General features: G+C 39.1%; 1 protein-coding gene across 1 annotated transcript in view; it reads left to right on the top strand.

The window, feature by feature from the left end:
* The first annotated feature begins 753 nt into the window (after window positions 1-753).
* LOC133111977 (DNA-binding protein RFX7) overlaps window positions 754-15,574 on the top strand; it is a 35,394-nt gene continuing 20,573 nt past the window's right edge. Inside the window, exons 1-2 of the mRNA XM_061222630.1 lie at window positions 754-1,202; window positions 13,743-13,776. Of these exons, the coding sequence (XP_061078614.1) occupies window positions 1,069-1,202; window positions 13,743-13,776 (168 nt within the window). The 5' untranslated portion in view covers window positions 754-1,068. The remainder of the gene's footprint in view (window positions 1,203-13,742; window positions 13,777-15,574) is intronic.

The raw sequence follows: 15,574 nt of genomic DNA, 5'->3' as shown, positions 1-15,574 counted from the left end.
TGCACAGCACTGAGCTACTGACTACAAGTCTGAAACCTTGTGGTCATCCGGCCTGGTTTTGCCCTGGTATATGCATAACAAATAGATACTATGCTGATAGAGGAAGTATGCAGTATTCACTGATGGTGTTTATTCACTAGCCTTGACAATTGGAACAATACTAAGGGCACCAAGGGGAAAAATTAGGTTTTAAGGCTGAAACCATATTACAATGTCTACGTGAAAGCCTCGAGCTCCAGCTTGCAAGGCACTAAAAAAAGAGTAGGCAAACCTAACTAACCATCTCCTAATGTGGTCAAATTCTATAGATTTGGAGGGTGCACTTATAGATATACCATTATACATTTAACTACGGGAGCTAACAGTTAACTCCACTGAAATGGATTAGGTCCAAAAAGGAAAACGAATAATTTGGGGCGCCTTCAATACATTTTTAATGGAAATTGGGCGTGATTGATACCATGGTTGTGCATTACCAACCGACGTAATGTCCAGTGTCACAGAGTAGTCAAGCTTGGCTACAACGACAAAATACAGGATCGTGGAAATATATTTAAACAACAGAGCCTGAGATTGTTCATAATATAAACAGAATAGTTGAAATAGAAAACCAAACTGTATGAAGAGCATGACAATTGACAAAAAGATAAATCATAGAATGAATATTAAATGTTCCAGCGGCTCACTCTTCTTCGGTTGCCATTGTAGCTAATGTTGTTGCTGCTTTGCTGCTGCAGTGCGCCTGCGCAACCACTGCCTGGCAGCAGCAGCAGCAGCAGGCGTGCTGGTCGCTCCCTTGGCTGCAGCGGAATCCCAAGCGAAGCGTGTTTTTTCCATTCCCTTTACATGTATCTTTTGTACATACATGTAAAGTGTCAGATGCGAAGTATTTAGTCATGATTTTCCATTATTCAGACCGGTGGATCTAATGATAACTGAAACGGCAGCAAAGGGGTGGTGGTTCCGTGATGTACTTTAGTCGGGGAAGAACTGCTTTCTCGAGGTCCAGGTTGAGGCCTACTTGTTAAAGACCCCCCTCCTCCTCCTCCCCTCCTGAATCTCATCGTGATGGCAGAAGATCAACAACAACCTGGTCACCTACAGAAGCCTATCTCGGGAATAGGCTCTTTACCATCTCTGGTTCCAGGACTGCAGGGGGCGGAGGCCAGTGCATTGCAGCACAAAATAAAAAACTCCATCTGGTAAGAACTTAAAAACAAATGCTAGACGGTTAGCTGTTACCCCTCCCCCTTTGGATCAATGAAAACATGTGTGTGTCTTGGTAGCGCGCTAGCGGGCTAATCTGCAATAACATTGCTTTGCGATTGACCATTGGGGTTTTCATGCTGCATTTATTTCATGAATGTGTTAACATAGAAGTGACGTTATAGCTGTTAGATAGCCTAGCTTACGTTAAACATTATCCACCGTGAAGCAAGTTGGCTAACGCCACAGTATAAGAAGAGATGGCTCAATGAACGTTAACATTAATTGCCATGTCATGTTAATTTAGCTAAATACTCATCGGAATCGAAGTGTCATTATTTTGACTAGTATTACCATTATATGTGGTGGTTAATCTGGTTTACTCGAGCCAATACTAATCGCCGTGCCATTTAACTATAACGTTGTTCAAGTTCTGCTCTCAGCTATTGACAAATTCATTATAAACACAATTTGTTTGATATGATGGCCATGGCAGGAAGACTATTTTGATAACAAATACTGAAATATGGCTAATGGCTGAATAAAATCAGTTAGCTAGGTTGTGCTGTTTATGCTAGCTACATAGGTGTGTCCTGTCCGAATTTAGCTCTTCACATTGCACTGGTGGCTAGCTAGTTAGCGTATTGCAGCCGTGCGAGTTATGCTCCTGTTTTAAGAATAAATAATTGGGTACAGGTAGTGGGTAATGTATTTGGTGCAACGTAATGTCTGTGCTACTGGAGCTTCTGCACTATGGAAAATACCCTCATTTGCGACGCTAAATACACATCACAAATGATGCTACTAGCTTTGCATGTGCAGATTACAGTGACTGAGAAGGATTTGCTGGGAAATATTAATTAATACTTGTGCAGTCCATGACGTGCTATGGGTCGTAAATCTGACAGGGTGTATGGTGTTATGCGTATCTAACCAGCTTGCTAGCGTCGTTAGCTAGCTAACGTTAGCATAGTGTCAATGGCTGTCCGTCGTTGGCATCTCATGCGTATTCTTTTTACGCTTTATCGTGGCGAAAATGCTGTAATGGTGAAAACGCTGACACGGTTATTCGTAGCCCCCACCGCCCCACAACCACCGACAGCATCATCACCACCCTGAATTTTCGAGAGCTGAATATTACAAATATATGACCTCCAGTACGCTATTTGCCAGCAGGCGTAACGGGTACACACAGTATTGTAAAAACCAACAACGGGCAGTCGTGGGGTGATGGTAGGCGTTGCTGACAGTAAATCCTCTTGTTTTTGACATTGCCACGCCTGCTTTTATTTCCAAAACTAAGGTGTTTTGCATCGTTTCTGATATCTCGATATCACTAGCTAATTTTTTTTTAACGTGATACAGAATCCTCCCATTCAGTTCATCTTGACTACAACCGCTTTTTACAGGACTACTACTGCCAAGTGCCAGTGTTACTATCTCGGGGTTCCTGAGTTTGCGGTCTGGTGCCATTGCAGTAATATTTCAACGGCTTTCCCAGCAATTATTCAGTCTTTTGGAACACAGAAAAAATATACTCTACAGAAAATCGAGCGTGATAGACAATATCTTTATGCATTTATGTGCATTTCCTCAAAAACTTTGTGGCAACAGGTTCATATATTGCTAATCGTACCAAGGGGCAAGATTATGCAAACAATAATTTTTTTCTTTTTGAATGCATTCAACAGTGATGGATCTTACTTATCTAACTAAACGAAAATGTGTGATCTCTGGATGACCTCAGTTTAGAGAGGAAGCCTCATCTCAGCCTCCTCCCACCTTGACTATTACAGGGAAGGAAATAGGCACTTGCTTTATTTTATTTTCATCTTATTTTCATCCACAACAGGATGACCAATGAACAGACATTGACAAACAGACTGTTTTGATTTCTGAAGAGTGTTGACCACTGCAAATGTGGTTGCATTTGGTCATGATGTCCAAATTTTGCCTGTACTGTCAAAAACGCATCACTAAGAAAGAATGGTAGGGGTTGTTAACCAGGACTGGGCTAGTATGCTGTGTCTGAAAGTTTGTGCGTATCAAAGACTGTTTCTGAACCACATCCTGCCTCTGGCCTAGCCTAGTGCATTGTCAAAATATGCATTGTCCATCCAGTCCACATTTTTAAATTACTTAGTCCAGTATGGCTTTGTGTAGTATTTTTTAAAAGGCCAAATTCAAAAAGTATTGTTGTATAGTTTAAACCAGTGTGTTATAAAAATGTTGGTTTAAGAAATGTATCCACTCTGTTGTTCCTATTGCAATGAACAATTTTGACATTAATTTTCAGCTTGTATTGCAACGCCTGGATACAGTTAATAATAGCCATTTAGCTCTCTGTCATGATAGTGACATTTGGTTGAAATGCGTGGAGTTTCCAATTTTCAGCATATGTCTGATAATATTTATATAAATGTAGATATTCCAACGCCAACAGAAGGACTGTGATTTCCTATGTAGTCCATGTCTTTAAAATTCTCTGACATGTAAAAGATCTTGTTTGTCGAGTAGGTTAACATTTCCATAACTGAATTTTGGGCAGAAATTCAAGCTCTGCTCTCCAGTCAAAATACCAATAGCACTCTGATCTGCATAGCTGAATCAACTCAAAAATGAAATGCATAAATAAATAGTTGGCATTTATATAGCGCCTTTATCCAAAACGCTGTACAATGATGCTTCTCATTCACCCATTCCTACACACACCAACGGCAATTGGCTGCCATGCAAGGCACCAACCAGCTCGTCAGGAGCCTTTGGGGGTTAGGTGTCTTGCTCAGGGACACTTTGACGTGCCCAGGGCGGGATCGAACCGGCAACCCTCCGACTGCCAGACGACTGCTCTAACTGCCTGAACCAATGTCGCCCTATCCGTCTGTATAATTTTAGCTGATAGCTTCTAACATACCAGAACAGTTCACAATGTTAGTTTTTCTGCTGATTGCGTTTTTATGATGAATACACATCTATTAGTAATAAGTTTGGATCCTGAAAATATGAGAATCTCATTGTTGGATATGCCTGTGACTTGTTGCTTGTGGCTATTAAAAGTAGTATAATGAGGATTAAATATACCTACTCCATACCACTGTCATTTTACCATTATTACCACTATTGTACCTTACAATAGTGGTAAAAGGGATTTATTATAACAAGGAAAGAAGCGTTTGACATGATTGTTTTAGTGCACTAGTTGTGTGTGCACTTTCAGATGCTTTGTGGGAAACAGTATGCCTGTTGCAATCTATAATTAGATGTACAGACTGCATAAATAATTTTAACATGCTGTCTACTGTGGTTATTTAAAGAAGTAAATCTAAATGTCCTATTGTGCTGCTCTCGGTTGTACTGGCCAGAAAACAAGTCTGGGCTTGTTCTCACTGCACTTACGTGCCTGTTACATGTGTGTGCTTCATGGCAAGCTCGACTGATGAGGTGCATTTAGGCCTATATGTATATTTTTACCTTGCAAAGATTAGCAAACATTAAGATACATGGTTTCACAACACATGCTGGTAACTCAGCCAATATTTTGTGCTGTTTTAACATTTTTGGAATCAAGGTTGTTACTGTATTAGGTGCATGCTGACCTTGGTAATCATGAAAATGTTCAATCTTCTCAAGCATTTTGCTGTGTTTTTGTTTGGAATTTTATACCCATGCATTGTTACTCAATAGTGTGTTGAATAGGCTACATCAGTAAAGCCTTAACATTACCCCTGATATAGATTAAAGTGAAATGTTTTGTCATTTTATTTTCCTTTATGTTTCTCATTTAATTAGTAATATAATCCGTGCAATTATGTGTTTATGGCCACAATCGCATACTTTAAACATGCCATTTTAGGTTTTTTTTTAAAGACAGATCTTAGAACAAACCCTTGCCAATTGCCCAATGTGTTTAATTGGTACTTCCTTGATTGTATATTATTATTAACCTCTCCGTGATAACCGACCGGTGTATTTGTTCTTTCTGCATTCTTCCTAGCTCTGCAATTTTGTATCTTTTTTGGTCATTCAAATAAAATGGTGTGGGTTTGTTTTTGCACGGTTTATTTCTTGTTCGATACAATGAAACAATGAAATGCACTGTGGTCTACCTTATTGTTTTATTTGTATTGTCGTTCAGCCAACGCACCGTCTCCTCTGTGTGAGGATTGTCTTGTGAAATGGTTCAGGTTTATTGTCATTTGTAAACATTCTTCACCTGCTTGTTAATGTAATGTACACTCTGAGGTATTGCAGAGCTATTGAGCTCATTTTAGAGTTCACCACCATCCTGTTTTTCTGCTATGATGTCTTCAAGTGCAGTGAGTTGGCAGAATATTCTGAAAAAATATGCAGTGTGATTTGTGGAATGCCTTTCTGAAGTACACGTACACGTACAAGTGATGGTATACAGTGGGCTCCAGAATTATTGGCACCCTTGATAAACATGCACTAAAAATGCTGTAAACTAAAACAAAGTTTTTTGGCATCAAACAAAGTCTTAAATAAAAAGTCTTTAAATAAATAAAAATATTTCACCAAAAAGCAGGTTCCACAATTATTGATACCCCTGGTTTAATATTTGGTGCAAACACTCTTGGCAAAGATGACACCCATGAATCTTTTCCTATAATTTTTTGGTAATGTTAAATAACATATTTGGAGGGATTTTTGACCATTCCTCCCAACTTTTCAGAATCATTTATATCCTTGGGATACACCTCTCTTTAGTTCAGACCACAGGTGTTTCATGGATTTAAGTCTGGAGGCCATTGAGGTGGCCATTGAAGTCTGGATTTTGATTATTATATTATATTTGGAGCCATTGTCCTGCTGGACAATCTCCCTATGACCAAGTCTCAGCTTCCTGGCAGAGGCAACCAGATTGTCTGCCAAGATTTCCTGGTACTTTGTTGAATTCATTCCATTTCCCATCTTAAATAGCGCCCCTGAATCACTGGCAGCAAAACATCCCCAAACTGGCAGCAAAACATCCCCAAACATGATATTTGGCACTAAGTATGAGGTGCTTCTTTTTGTATGCATTCCATTTTGTCACCAAACATGTTGATGGTGTGTATGGCCAATTTTGTTCTCACCTGACCATAGCTCATGACTCTTCCAGTTGTAGTCCAATGAGGTTTTGCAAACTGAAGATGCTTTGTTTTATTTATTGTGCTCAGTAAGGGCTATCTTCGTACCACCCTTCCAAAAAGTGTGCTATGGAGGTACCGTTTTATGGTTTTTTTTGTTGTTGTTGTTCCAATCTCTGCACCATCTTCCTTGTCATTTGTGGTGATAATATGCACTTCCTGGCAAATTTTTATTATTATTTTATTAATAATAAAAAATATAATTTTATTATTGACCTTACAGTGTTAAGTGTATGTTTTTCCATTTCTGTATTTTTTGGTACCTATTACCTAACTTGTGATGGGCAATTACCATCTGTGTCTTCTGAATTGACAGTTTTTTGGCTTTTCCCATGCTGATGGTTGACAAAGTGATTTTGCGTGCTTGTGACACCATTGTTATGCTCTAGTGAAACAGGAAGAGCTGGAATGGCACACTATAGTTCCTTTTGAGATTAACTAAATTAAGGTAAAATTGTATTGCCAATTTCACTTTGATTGTATTACAACAATTATTAATAATGTGCCAATAATGTTGGTGTGGTTTTCAGAAAAAAATGAGATGAAACATGACCATACCATAAATGTATTGAAATAAAAGTACAGTTTCATCCATTTTTATTAAGGGTGCCAATAATTCTGGAGCCCACTCTGTATTTGGGCAATGCCAGCATTATGGATGTGACATTTGTACACAAAATGACAAACAAAATCCCTCAGAAAACTACTCTTCTTATGTGCAATGTTAATGCATATTATCATGGCATGAGGGGAAGGCCTAAAATAAAAATGATACAAATATTTTTAAGGCAGAACAAATGTGATGCAAAAAGACAGGTATTTTGGCGAGACTGTGAAAAAAAACTTTGAAATTTAAAGTTTGATATAAAGTTTGATTTGGTAATGAGGTAGGCTTGGCTGAACATAAAAATAGCAATTTTGAAAATATTTATCTTCGTCTTGATTTTTATGAGGAGATACCAGCGTTATGGATGTGACACGTCTGAAATGCACATTGTTTGACGATTTACTTCCCAATTAAATTTTATCAGTTGTTGTGATCTGAGATGGTTCTGAATGTCAGTTTTGACATTGAGAAAACCATCTGAAATGGTTTTGAATGTTTTCAAGATGGCCACCAAGTAGCATTGATTTCAATGGTAATGGCACGAATGCAAAACAATTTTTAAGCATTTTCCTGTTGTTAGCCTACATTTTTATCAGATTTCAAAATGGTCACAATTGACTGTTTGGGACATAACAACTTTAATTGGGAAGTAAGTTAATTTTTTCATGCTCAGGTTGACATTAAAACTTAAATAAAAATTGTCCTCCATCAAACAACATTCCATAGAACAGTGTTTCTCAACTCCAGTCCTCGGGACCCACATGCCAGAAGGTTTTTGTTGTAACCAGTAACTCACACACCTGATTTAATGATTGAACCAATCAAACCACAAAAATGCCCTTGATTAGTTAAATCAGGTGTGTGAGCTACTGGTTACAACAAAAACCTTCTGGCAAGTGGGTCCCAAGGACTGGAGTTGAGAAACACTGCCATAGAACACTGTCTCTCTACTCCAGTCCTCAGATGCACTTGCCAGGTTTTTGTTGTAACCAGGAACTCACACGCGATTTAACTAATCAAGCACATTTTTGGTTGTTGGATTGGTTCAGTCATTAAATCAGGTGTGTGAGTTCCTGGTTACAACAAAAACCTTCTGGCAAGTGGGTACCGAGGACTGCAGTTGAGGAACATTGCCACAGAATATTATTCATATATTCTCTTCAAATTTAATTTAATTTAATCTAACTCAGGTTTTGCCACACCTACTCCAGACTATAGCAGACGTGGGTCAGATACATAATTGTTTTGGTTTTGGATATACTGAGTGTATTGGATTTTATGAAATACTCTAAAAATTGGCTCTTAATTGGCGGAATGTCACCAGGCAAGATCAATCAAGCACAGAAAAGTATTTCCAAAACAATTATGTATGTAACCAAGATCTGGACTACAGTATAGAGTGCAAAAGTAGCTTAATTATTACCAATTTCTCTTCACTTATGCTGCTGCTGTTTGCATTAGTATTCTCTTCACCAGGTAATTACAAATTTGAGTGATAGCTACAAAATTCTGAGAATTTAATTTAATTTGATTATTTTTTTTGCATTTTGTGGATTCATGTTCATATACTGTTAGAAACTCAACTTTAGTTTACTTGAAGTTTCAGCCAGGGTTGGAAACTGATGAGTAGCCTCTCGAGGAGAATAGAAGAGAGTTTGTTTTCATCCCAGGTTCCATCAGCGACAGCCTTGCATTCATGCAGAGTTCAAAACATAGTTTTCCCATTTCATTACAGAGCAGGAGAAAAGATGACTCAAAGGCTTTACTCAAAGGCTTTGCTAATTCAGTGAGCTGCATTTTGAGAAAATGCCTGTTTTTCCAACATGTGGGTGACCCATTGATAGACACTACTTGTTCAATTGGCAAGTGGGAGTTTGTACTGAAATTAGAATGAATAGAAAGTCAGAGGTTCCTTTGTATTTTGTTTTATTTGAACTCAGATTTTATTGGTTAAGTGAGGCTCAGTAGACACATTCACTGTGGGAACAAATAAGCACACACAATTGACATTTCCCTATTTAAAGGGATGGTTCACTTTCTGTGGTCTTTTTATTGTTCAATGCATATTTTCAATTGGGCCTGGCAGTTGTGTGGTGATGGATATTTTAATATTTAGAGAAGTTTCTGATGACCTGCTGATTTGCAATGGCTTCATGGTCTGGAGCAAGAAAATCTAGCCTGCTTCAGATATCTCTAAAGCTGCTTTTACTGTGGCATTGATAAACGTGTTGTTCTATCATTTTTGGGGTATTTTTGTTGCTCCTTAAAATGGATTAGCCTTTAATGTTTTTTCCATCCTTGCTGAGTCTGTTTCTGTAATTTAAATGGAGGCTTCATGTCCCAATTGTACGTTTGCTATATGAGTGACTCATTTTGGCAAAGAATTGTTTGCTGGAATAGGAGACGGGAAATCAGATAGAATAGGAAGGCAGGGATGAAGTCCCAATCCGGGCATTGTAGATGAACCTTCAAAGAGAATTGGAAATGAGCTTCACTGCTGGCAAACATGGCGCTGATTTCTCAAGGCGGTGTCCTCTGGTGTATAGGCTAACACTGCAGTTAACGCCACTGAAACAGTATTAGCAGAAATAATAATAATGAATTGTTAAGTAGCCCAAAAAAATAAATACAATAAAAACATTCATTTCTTCAGCCGTCTGGCTGTGTAGAAATGGTTTTGTCTATTAAGGGTGGAGAGAAGCCATTTAAGCCTAAATGGATCCCACTGGGAGGTGGTGGTAGATTGTAAGATGGTTATCTGGTAGGATCTTCATGTTTAAATGTGCAACTGCCATTTGTCCTTCCCAAGTAACAGGCTTTAAACAAACTGCCTTTGTGTACCTAGAGTAGGTGGGGAGGCAGCACTGTAACATTCACTGTTAAACCCAACAGCCACCAATCCATTCCATTAATTCAGTTTTGCCCTTCATTTCAATGTGATTTACAGATGAAAGCACATCTTGGTGTTATGAGGAAAGGGGTGGTTTGGTCACGTCGTCGCTGGAATAGTTGATTTCACTGTTAATATGCAAATAAGATCCGTTACATTTTCCACATTGAATGCAGAAACCTGGTTGCAATTTGACGTGTGTTCTGTAATGTAAATCCGTAAAGGCCAACATGACCAGTGAAATATTGCTTATTGATATTGACCCCAGAATGTCTCTAAGTCATATCTCCCTCACATGCATGCACTTGTCCACATATGTACACACACGTGTGAATTGATTTGAAACTCTCTCTTTCCATACTTTCAGGCTCAGATGCGTTGCTATAATGATTTGTTCTGGATTTCTTCACCTAGAATGAACTGCACCTTGACCCTCCTCTGTCTGCCTGTGCAATTAAACAAAAAAGACATTACATTTGGCAGGAGCAGCCAAGGTTTTCAGTTCTGACATTGAGGGAATCTGAGCTATGGTTGAGAACACATTGAATCTGGCTGGAAAAACGTGACCAATTTAACGTGAAGTGAGTTAATGCTGTCAAACCTGTAAAACAGTTCACTTGCTTCTGTAGCCTTTGATGAAATTAATGGAGGCAAAATGGGGGAATGGTCCACCTATTCAAATTCAGTGCTTTAAGCCTTCCTTGTGGTCCTGGTTATTTTATTATTTCGAAGCGTTTTCATTTAATTTAGATTCCCTTCAAATGCGGGATACTTAATGGTTTCTCTGAGTTTGAAATGCTATTGCTATGCTATTACTTTAAGGACATCAGTCAGAGTGAGGGGTAGGGAAACGTTCTTACCGTGACCTAGACCAGGGTATTTCGGGACAAGCAGACATTGTTCTCTCCACTAGTGACCTCTTAACACTGGAGTAATTCTCTGAAGATGAAAGAATCGCAACGGGGAAATGGCTGTCAGCCGTGTGTATTTCTCTGTATTTCTGTTTATTTATTTATGTACGGTGGGAAGTGGTGTAAGGACAACGTCCAGGTCAGCATGGGTTGAGTCAAATGAAGTTAAATAAAAATGTATTCTGATTCATTTTCCAAAAAATAATGCTGTGATGGGGTTTAAAAAAATGTATTGGCTATAAAATGTTATCCAAACAACCTTTTCTATTTCTTGACTGAAAAAGGACGTGGCAAGACAAATTGGTAATACTGCCAGATATATGGCAATACCCATACGAAGGTATGCAACTGACAAACTGGAAATTGTTTGTAACAAGTGCAGTGTTGTCAACCACATACAGTGGGCTCCAGAATTATTGGCACCCTTAATAAAAATGGACAAAAAAGGCTGCATATAATAAACAACATGGATAATGATCTATATTTATGTCCAAACATACCGGAAAACTATGTTCTTTTATTTCAGTACATTAACATTACGTCTCGTTTTTCAAAGTTTTTTATTTAGTAATCAATTTCTGGAAACCAGAGGTCCCAAATGATTGCCGCCCCTAACAATTATTGTAAATAAAATCAAAGTGAAATTGACAATACAACTTTACTTAATCTCAGTCTAAAGGAACTATATTCTATCACTTCCTGTTTCTCTAGAGTAAAAAATGTGGTAACAACATGCAAATTCCATTTGTCAACCACCAGCGTGGGAAAAGTCAAAGAACTGTCAATTCAGAAGACACTCACACTTGACCATCACAAGTCGGGTAATGGATACAAAAAATGTACATAAATGGATAAACATCCCACTTATCACAGTAAGGGCAATAACAAAAAGGCGTAAAACATATGGAATGGTCACAAACTTGCCAGGAAGAGGATGTAAGTCCACATTATCTACATAGATGTAACGCAAGGATTGCAGTTTAAGAATTGCAGAGATTGGTTGTGTATTGGGGTCACCCAGTGTAACCCCCCCCCCCCCCCCATAAAATGGCACCCCCATACCAGCAGACTCTTTGGAAGGGTAGCACAAAGACCGTCCTTGAGTGGAATTATGAGTGGAAGAGAGTGCTATGGTCAGATGAGACCTAAATTTAACTGTGTAGCCATACACACAATTCGCAGTCAGCAAAATAGAATACATACAGGCAGAGGCACCTCATTGATGTTTTGGAGATGTTTCGCTGCCAGTGGTCCCTGGGCACTATTTAAGATCAATGGCACAATGAACTCAGCAAAATACCAGGACATTTTTACAGAAAATCTGGTTGCCTCTGCTAGGAGTCTTAGGTCATAGGTAGATTGTCCAGCAGGACAGTGACTCCAAGCATACATCAAAGTCCACACAGTAAAAGTAAAAACAAAAAACAACAACCATATTCTGCAATGGGCATCTCAGTCTCCAGACTTAAATACCATGAAAAACATGTGGTGTGAGCTGACTGGGTTAATTGCAAGACCAGCTTTGGCAAGGGGTGTATTTTCCTGCTCAGAGTGGGGTGGGGGTTTCATAATGTAACTTAACAGGTAAATTAATGAATGAATAAGAGTGTCTGTGAGATTCAGGACCCAACCGTGCATTCACAGAACATCTACTTGTGCTGAAGCATCAGTCCCTACAGTAATATGTTTTGGCCAGTGTCCGTTAATAGCCCTTTTTTTACACCACCACCACCACCACAACCACCCATAGCTGCCTTCAATGCAACATCTACAGGGTTTTCTTGTTTTCATTTAAGAGCAAATTGCCAATACCCCCCCCCCCCCCCCCACTACCATGGGGTTAATTTAAGGCTAAGTCTGTCTAGTTAAGTCGTGCCCAGTCTTTATGCAAGCTGGACGAAGACTTTAATTGTCATGAGTTTTACCTGGACAGAACTCGCCTAGCAACAGTTTAATACGTCTACCCTGTCAAATCTCACCCAGTAACAGCCTGTTAATCCTTACTTACAGTCCCACCAAAGAATAGCTGAATACTATGTGCCATCCAATCTTAACCTGGTAAGCCCTGGAAGCCTGGCTCGTTTGGCGACAATCTTAGAAGTCTTACCGTCTGTCCAGCTGAGTAACCACCTGATCAACCATATCTCGGATTGAAAAATAAAACCTGGATGTTTTTGTTTGTTTCTTCTTCAGCTGGTTAGTTTTTTTTCTGTCCACATTGTAGAGCTCAGTTTTCAGCCAGTTAAAATAACATACTTTACTTTGGCTAGTATAAAACATTCCGAGTTATTAGTACAATTCTTCTGTGAATTTGAATTGCTTTTCTGTCCATTTCATTGTTTTCAATTAAAAACACAGCCTGCGACCTTCAACGCTAGTCTCCACCTTCCTCAATCCAGTGCCTCCAACATAATATTTCTCTGCGTTCATAGATCTGCATTTCACAGTTAACCTCTGAGTGTTTCATATGGTGCGTTGTCCCTTTTCATATTTATAGGCTGGTTTGACATGACCTGACATTTCTGGAGGCTTTTGAGAGGTAATTAGGTTAAAGCAGGATAAGGAAAACAGCACATGCTAGTAACGTTCCTGTGCTGTTTTTGAGCCTGTTTACTGTGGGAGTGAAGGCGATGTAGGTGTTGGGGGGGATTAAGGGATGCATTGAACATTTACATTGGGTTTATCTGCAACATCTCAACTGTGGATTAGCCTATATAGTGGTTCATATCAGTTGGGGAAGCATCGCTGACAAAGATAACCCAGGCATAGCCAGGGTATTATTATTAGACTTGTGCTGGGCAGTGTCTCCTTCTAACACATGACATGTGCTTTAGATATATTGGCTGTGGTTGAGGAGAAAGGTATTGGGAGGTCATTCTTCACATAACTCTGATTTATTAATATATCTGGGTTAGGTTTGTTACGCAACTTGTGTGTCTACTTTACTGACTGTCTGTGTTCCTCTGTTGTTTTCCCCCCAGCAAATCTGTACAATCAAGAGTGGACAACATATTGGTAAGTGATAACAAATTAATTTAAGCTTGACTTTGGTTTTTTTATGAACCTTAAAGAGTTTAGAGCGAGAGAGAGAGAAGGTCATGAACCTGAAAGAGAAAAGGCCTACATTTTGAATACCGTGTAAACCGTAATGGTGTCCAGCAAAATCCTGTCATTTTGAGTTGAGGATTAGATTGAGCTCTCATTGGAGAGCAGACCTTTTGAGAAATATGCAAAAATCATAATGGTGGGTGAAGAAAAGGTTTGTTCTGCATTCCATAAAATCACAAAACCAATTCATATGAAATTTGCATTATGGAATGCACTACCCCATCACACCCTGTGCAGAAAAGGTGCCCACAGAGATTCTTGATTATATTAAATAAAATAGAATGAAAAAAAAAAAAAAAAAAGTATAATGTTTTGTTTTCCTTGCTCCTAGTTATGGACAGAAAGATGTTTACGTACAGCACAAAGGCAAAATATTTGCAGTTTGACCTAATAAAATGACAAGAATGCTTTGCTGCAATGTAGGTTTCAGTTTGAACAGGATTTTAAATGCAGGTTTCTGTTGTAGCTGCTGTCCAAAGTTGAATTACTTTGACTTCTGACATTTTGAACATTGTGTATATATTTACCCTGTCAGACCTCTGCCTGATTTGTTACAGGTTATGCTATGGCATGTTACATAAGCAGCTCTGAGTCGGTCCTTGGGCCCTAATGAGGCTGAACCAGCGCTCCCGTTTTGCTGATATTGCAAGTTTGCTTGTCTTTGTTTTAGATGATAGTCTGTGCTAGTCATGCTATTTCTGTTTTCAAAACACAAGAGCTGTTGTGGTTTTTGAGATTGCTCTAGGAAAAGTTTTGGCTTCAATGCTTGGCACTGTATTATAGGCAGAGATATTATTTCTGGTGTTACGCCATAACACCAGCCCCCCTGTTCGGCTGGGACTTCAGGACGGCACAGCATGTTCACATTCTAATGCTGATGAAACAGTCTCTCTTGGCGTTCATTCAAGGTGGCAAACATTAGCTAACGTTCGCCAACATATTAAAAAAAAATTATTTTCGTCGCTAACGTTAGCCACCAGTTTGAAAACGTGGTGCGTGGAACAAAAATGGCTGCTGATAGGGAAATTGCAGAGAGAACACATTTTTAGGCTGCTATAATACACTCTAATCAACATAATATTTGTTCTTGCCTTAAAAAAAGAAATCACAGGTAAGCAACAAATCAGCTAGCATTGTTAGACCTAAGTCGCATCTGTTTCTATTAAAAAGCCGTTGGTGGTGAACTAATATTTAAAATCGCTCAACAGTTACTGTTTGGCGCAAACCTAGGTCACCGTGAATGTTTTCTGTCTTGAATGCACATCAGGTAACTGAAAGCAAAGACTTCTAGAACACTTGGAATTTTGGAAAAACATTTTTTTTAAATCTACTTTTTAAGGGATTAATTTAGATGATAGAACAGAGTGACAGAACCATAGAACAGGAACCCTGCAGTTTTTATTTATTTATTTTTTATCCTGTTTTTACTCCCTGCTCTGGTGCTGAATCTGGACTGCACCAGGGTTGAATGTGGCCAGCAGCTCTGTAGTAGGAGCTACTGTCACCCTGGGGAGGGAGGGCTTCAGGCATCCAGGGAGCAAGCATCTCATCGCAGTCTGGCTGTCGAGCTACACATGAAGTGTCTTCCTCCGACTCGTGTCTGTGTGTCACCAACTTGTAGACTGCGGGCAGAAAACAAGCCATGGCAGGGCATCACATGCTTCAGATGAAGGCATATTCTTGTCTGTGCTCTCAAGGATTGATC

This window comes from Conger conger, chromosome 15, assembly GCF_963514075.1.
Source record: "Conger conger chromosome 15, fConCon1.1, whole genome shotgun sequence".
In the NCBI taxonomy this organism is placed as follows: domain Eukaryota; kingdom Metazoa; phylum Chordata; class Actinopteri; order Anguilliformes; family Congridae; genus Conger; species Conger conger.
This window is presented reverse-complemented; position numbering and strand designations above follow the sequence as displayed.